Source organism: Penaeus vannamei, chromosome 15 (assembly GCF_042767895.1).
Source record: "Penaeus vannamei isolate JL-2024 chromosome 15, ASM4276789v1, whole genome shotgun sequence".
In the NCBI taxonomy this organism is placed as follows: domain Eukaryota; kingdom Metazoa; phylum Arthropoda; class Malacostraca; order Decapoda; family Penaeidae; genus Penaeus; species Penaeus vannamei.
This window is the reverse complement of record NC_091563.1, coordinates 32,850,973-32,857,931: the sequence shown is the minus strand read 5'-3', so window position 1 is coordinate 32,857,931 and position 6,959 is coordinate 32,850,973. Positions and strand designations below refer to the sequence as shown.

Below are 6,959 nucleotides of genomic sequence, written 5' to 3'. Positions count from 1 at the left end.
ATCATTATTATTACTACCATTATCATCATACCTAACATTATTTTCCTATCATTATCATTATTTTACTTATTATAAATATTAGCATTATTATACCGAACATCATTATCCCTATTGAGCTTATTATCATGATTCTGTTATAAGCATTTTTATCATTATCATCATTATTATCATAACAAGTATCCTGCCGTTATCATTGTGATTATTATAAATTACTATTACCTGTATTACTATCATTATTATTATCATTGTTGTTATTATTATCGTTACTAATATTATTACAATTATCATAATCAATATCATTATTATTATTATCACAATTATTATCAATATGATTACCATTATCGTTACCATTGTTATTATCATTATAATTACTATTATCATTATCTTTAATTATCATTACTATTATTATTATCATTTTTTTTATAAGTATTACTATTATCCTCCTCCTTTATCATGATTACAATTAATATTATCCTTATTATCATTTTTATCATTGCTATCCTTATCTTCGTTATCAATAAAATTTTCTCATCATCATTATCTTAGTCTTAAAATTATTAATATAATCTTATTCTACATTTCTGGTACTTTGCAACATAATATTAATTTTTTTTCACCTGTGAGTCAGAACATTTTATCCTTTTGTCCAGAAAAAAAGATAAAAATTCTTGTGAAATCTTTATGTTACAGAAATTCTTTTATTATCGAGGATTATATCAATTCCACGCAGTTGTGAGATTTAGATTCGAGAAACAGAGAGAATAGAAAATGAATTTTAAAAAATAACGAATATGCTTTTAATAAATCTTAACGAAAATAGGAATAGAAACATAAAAACCAGCCGAGGATGAGAGAAGAAGGGGGGAAGGGGGAGATAGAGAAGAAAATCGAAGAAAGAGACAAAGGAAATCAAAGGCCGTTTTCACAGCGCCTTGGAGGGCGAGAGAGTCGACGTCGGGTGTTGCGCTTCCACTCTCCTGTCATCCTTGAGGTCGATCTTGACGTCTGTTTTGTTTCCCTCTTCCTCTCCCCCTCCGCCCCTCCCTCAGGGCGTAAAAGGCAGAATTCTTTCGCCCAAAAACAACCGCCATTACGCCAATCTATACCCCGAGGCATTAGATTCGCCCCGTGCACTCCCGCCCTTCCTAATGCACGCGCAAATTTTATTGAATTAGTTTGCAAACATCGTAAACATCGCAGGAATTGCAAGTGGTGAGTTCGCCGCGCAGATATCATCAACGTTGCTATTCAAAACTGCCGATAAAGCATTAGCCAAGCGCCGCCATAAACATAGTGTGAAAATTACCAATAATACGCCGTAATTCGCCGAAGGTCCCGAGCCAAGGCGTCGGCCGAGGAGGTCGGGAGCGCTGCGGCGGCACCGACCCTGGCGTGGAGATCCGTCGCGGCGCCCCCGGCCACCCAGCGGGCGGGCGGGCGGCACGTTGAGAGGAAAAGACGCATCGCAGGGGCGGCATGTCTGTATGTAACGCCGGTGCAGTGGGCGTGCATGCGGGGAATACAGATGAAGGGAGGACGAGGAGTTATGAGAGGCGCCGCTCCCTCTGAAGCGTTTCCGGGAGCTGCATCAAGAAGCACTTCCGCCCGAGGTTTGCACACAGGCCCTTTGGACGCCGCGGGACCACCGGCACCACGCTGACGCCGCCCCGCCCTCGGACGCCGCCGAAGGAGGCCGACGGGACCAGCCGCCCTTGGCACTCGAGCCTCACCTGAGCCTCCCGGTGCGGGGGAGGGTTTTGGACTTGCGAAAATTATCTCGTCGGGGGAAAGAAAGCAGCGCAGTTGACTTTTGCAATTGCAGATCGAATGATTGATGATGACAGTTTGTATATCTCGTTGCATCAGGTTTAATTTACTATCTCAAATAAATGCATAACAATAAGGGGGGAGGGGCTCGAGCTCTTCACAGGTAATATAAAATATTATATATTTCCCCAAGATGCAAATGAATATTTTATTTGTCGAAGCGTAATGATTTATATTGACGTTCTCAATGAAGACATTTAAACAAAACGAGTTCGCTAAGTATTTCCTGCAGTTGGTGCATGCAGATTTCGTGTTCCCAGAGATATGTTGTAGAGATAAACGTCATTACCATGAAAATAGAGTAATTCGCGAACAATTTGAATGTATGAGGTAATAATAATTTTATACACTGTAATTAGCATACAAATGCGGTCGACAGTTTGGGAATGAGCGTCCTCGCTTTTTGAGTCATCCTTTCCGAGGGTCAGAATCCATTAGAAAAACATATTACACACGACAGAAATGATGTCAGCGGTGTTATTCTACTTGTAATAATAATATTTCCCTTCTCTTCGGATTTCAAGATTATGCTTCCCTCCGGCCTCCTCCCCCCTCCCCCCGTCTCCTACCGCGGCGGGCCTTCACCCTCCGAAAAGACCCCTAATTTGGCGAACAAGTAGACAAGGCAGCCCCACAAAGGACGGCCGCTCGCTTTTGTTCTACGTCACTGTCGCTCTTCGGGGGTCGTGTGAGGGCTCGGACGACAGGGTCCGGGGCCTGGCTCCTCGACCCGCCCTTTTGTCATTTTTAGATGGATTCTTTTAAGCGTGAGGGCCAAATGGGGATTTTTTAAATACGTATATAGGGGTAATGGTGCTGGTATGGGTAAGCTAGAGATGGGAGCCCAGAAGTCTACTTGTAGCTTGAGGATTACATTCAAGGCCGACGTCGAATTTTGCGTCATGATTGCAAAGCGCAGGAAATGAGCCGAGACTTACCTAGGGGCAGGCCCGGGGAGGTGGCGTGCCGCAATCCCGAAGCCGCTGCCGCCGCCGCCGCCGCCGCCGCCGACCCTCGGGACATGATCGCCGCGATGGAGAAGTCGGTGGCGCGGGGTTTGCACCCAGACATGGCTTCTTCGAGGCCGCCCGCCAGCATCACTGTCGCGAGAACACACCCGACTCACGCCCGCAAGGCTTGTCCCTTCGCGCCCTTGCGACACACGGAGGGAAGGAGGTCGCGGTGGCTCCGACTTGGCGCTGGCTGGAGGAGGGTCTTCTCAGGTGCTGTACTGGCGCGGCCGAGGCAGTTCCGTCGCCGATAACGTTGCTTCTGCCGGCGTTCACAGCGGGATTGGCGATGACATGAGGAGTGATCCTCTTTTTTAAGAGGGGGAAGAGGCAACTAAGACCAGCCTCGCCTCCTCAAAGCGAATGTCCGTCGATTTATAGGTTTTCGCGCGAAACGAGTTGTACTGTGCGAGGGCAAATTTCCCGTTTTGCACCTGCGCAGTCTTAGGGTATCGAGTCACAGAGTTAAATTACTCGCCGACCACTAGAACATTGACTTGGGTTAACTTGAGTTCGGTCTTTACACTGAGAGGTAAGGTGTCGGCTCACAGCTACTAGATTGGTACATCACTGGCACCTCATATTCCACTAATTAGCTGCCAACAACTCAGGCTGAAGTGTCCACCCGCCGTACAGAGTGATGACCAACTGATGAACAGTCAAGCCCATGAGGAGGTGTTGCTGGGAGAGGGCGGAGTCAGCGGCGCTCCGCCCCGAAAAACTGTTGCCACACGCTGCTCGCGGAGGAGGAATGGTTTGCGCGCTGCCGTCTGCGTCGAGCGTTTGGCTTTAGATCCAAAACAGCTACAGAGCTACTCATATGCAAGTTAAAAAGCTAACGAACCAGTTCAATATCGTATTCAAGATGTTATTTTAAAACAATAATGTTGAAACATAACATTGGTTTGAACAAACAATCAACAGTAAAAACGTGACCAATCAGCATCCGTCTCTCGCGGAACGTCAAGTGGGCAGCGAGCCAATCAGCGCCCGCGATCCCAAGTGGGAGGTCCGGCAAGAATGATGAGCTCCAAGTTCACTATTATTTTCCGCTCTGCGTGCTAACATATTTATTCTCCAACTCATTATTAATAATCATACACCTCACAATAAAATACAAGTCATACTGTATCAGAGGTTTCTTGCAGCCAGTGCAGAGACTGCAATAACTCACAGATGACCCCGAGGAAATAGGAATAATCGAGAAACAAGGCAACTCTTCGGCTAAGTGAAAAGCCCTCACAAGTCTTCAGCGAGTGAGAGGCTCGTCCACACACATGATCTGGGACCCGCCGCGGCCACAGATATTCAGACGCAACCACTATGATATCCCCCTCCCCCGGATTTTTTTTTTTCCTTTTGTTTATGAAATTCCGTTCGTGAAAAATAACTTGTGGGATTTCAACTGCGCACAAATCTGATTTTAGTTTATGCCACGGGGATTGGGGACTTTTGAATTTATTCTCTCAATAAATTCGTTTCATTTGATTTCGAAGGCTTTTGTCATTCTACAAACTGTTTAGAATATAAACACATTAAACGATTTTATTGCTTTTACAATTTATTCAATATTTCCCAAACTCGATATTGGGCTTCCAAGTCTCCAGTGTCTCAGAGGAACAGATTTAACTTTATGTGATTCCCTTAGGACAGCTCTGTTCCGCAGTTCATATAACGCAGCTCGGTGGTTCGCTACGGACGCTTGCCGAGGGATGAATACAAGTCATACACACGTATTTATATATTTCAATACATGTATATGATTGGAGATGTCTGTGATTTCTTTCTGTGTATATAATTGCATGTATGTAATATATATGTTTATGTACACACGCACACACACACACACACACACACACACACACACACACACATATATGTATATATATAAATGCATATTAGTATATTTATTTCTTTATTTTTATGCGCGCACCAGTTTCTCTGTCTATGTACCTGTGTTTGCAGCAATATGAGAAGATTTTACATTGAGCTTATCATTTTTCAGATTACGCAGATCGCAATATGAAGACAATTACCATTCAACAAATTTCCCTAAACGCTCACCCGCCGTAAAGAGAAGAGGGGGAAGGGGGAGATGAGGGGAAGGCCGAGAGGGGAAAGGGAAGGGAGGGAAATGCGAAGGTGGTTGGGCCAACAGAGCGACACTTTGGAAATTTTATGTTGGATTTCTCTCTCTCTCTCTCTCTCTCTCTCTCTCTCTCTCTCTCTCCGTTTCCTCTTTACCCCCTCTCTCCCTATCTCTCTATCCATCTATCTCTCCCCCATTTTCTCCCTCTCTCCCTCTCTCCTATTTATCCCGTCCATCCCCGCCCCTAAAATTTCGCCCCTTACTCCTCACCCTCCCCCTTCCCTCTCACCCTTCCCCCTTTCTCCCTTCCCCCTCTCCCTCACCCCTCACCCTCTCTCCCTTCCCCCATTCTCCCTCTGTGACTCACACTTAGGGCAGAGAGGGAGATTCCGTGTTCTACCGTTGATCTCCAAGAATTTATGGTGTCTCCTCCTCTCCATCAGGGGTCGCACTCGGTGATTTGGGTAATCCTCGAGCGAAATCATTTTCACGTTGATATGTGACTTCTCGAGGGACTTATTATCAATGAGGGAAGTTGTTACGGCGGGTTTTTTTTTTATGGCTCGTCTCATTTTGGGTTTTATTGTTTATTGTTGTAGAGTGATATTGTTACGGGCAATTTTATAGAAATGGCTATTGGTACAACTACTTCAATTATGATTATTTCCTGGTTGTTGTGATAACTATATTGGTAACTACAATACGAGAAAAAAATATTTTGAGAAAGACAATAATACAAGTAATGGTAATAATAATAATTCAAAAAATATTGTTATCGATTATAATAACAATTATAAGTGGAATCAAACTGAAAATACCAATAATGATAGTATTTACTATCATGATTACAAAATGATATTGATTACGATGATATTACGTATAATAATGATAATTATAATAGCATTAATGAAAGTAACGGTAACACTACCACTACCACAATTACCTCTACTACTAGTAGTAATAATAATAATGATAACAACAATAATAATAATGATATTGATGATCCTAAAAAGTAATGAAAATAATAATAGTAATAATGATAATAATAGTAAAAATAATGATAATAACAAAAAATAGCAAATAGCAAAAATTATGATAATAATAATCATAACGATAACAATGATGTCAATAATAGTGATTATAGTAATAGCAATAATGACAATGATGATAATCATAATGATTGAAATAATATTGCTGATGATATTGGTAACAGTAATAATAATGATGATGATAATGATAATCGTAACGATAATAATAATGATAATGATGGTAATAATGATAAAAAAGAATTATTACAGTAACAATAATGATGATAATAAAAAAATATCAATAATTGCGATAACAATAATGATAACAATAGTAATAATCATAATGATAATTACAATGATAATAGTAATTATGATAATAATAATGATAAAGATGATATTAACAATAACAATAAAAGGACAAAGATGATGATGATACAAATGATGATGATAATAATAATGATAATAATAATAAAATAATAATAATATTGATAATGATAATAATAGTAATAATAATAATAATGATGACAAAAGTGATAATAATAATGATAATGATAATAAAGATGATACAAATAATAACAGAATTCATAAAAACAGTAATGGTGAAAATCTTTATGAAATTGTTGATAACAATACTGCGAATAACAACAAAAATGTTAATAACAGTAATGATAACAATGGTATCATGATACTATTAATGATATTAATAATCATGGTAATAATAAGCATGATGGTAATAATAATAGAAATGATAACAATAAAAATTCAAATAATAATGATAATAACAATGATGAAAATTATAACAATGAGAAGAAATAGTAGTACTGATGATGATGATGATGATAGCAACAATAGAAGAAATAGCGATAATGACAATAATAATAGTAATAATGATAACAATGATACTGATAATGAAAGTAATAATAATGATAATAATGGTAATGGTAATGAAAGTAATTGTAATTATAATAACAATGATGATAAGGATAATAATTATAATGATGATAA

At 40.1% G+C, this 6,959-nt stretch overlaps 1 protein-coding gene across 1 annotated transcript in view; it reads right to left on the bottom strand.

Moving 5' to 3' along the window:
* LOC113828703 (T-box transcription factor TBX20-like) overlaps positions 1–3,481 on the bottom strand; it is a 104,347-nt gene extending 100,866 nt beyond the window's left edge. The window contains exon 1 of the mRNA XM_027381720.2: positions 2,766–3,481. Coding sequence (XP_027237521.2) covers positions 2,766–2,925 — 160 coding nt within the window. The 5' untranslated portion in view covers positions 2,926–3,481. The remainder of the gene's footprint in view (positions 1–2,765) is intronic.
* Between the last annotated feature and the right edge of the window lie 3,478 nt (positions 3,482–6,959).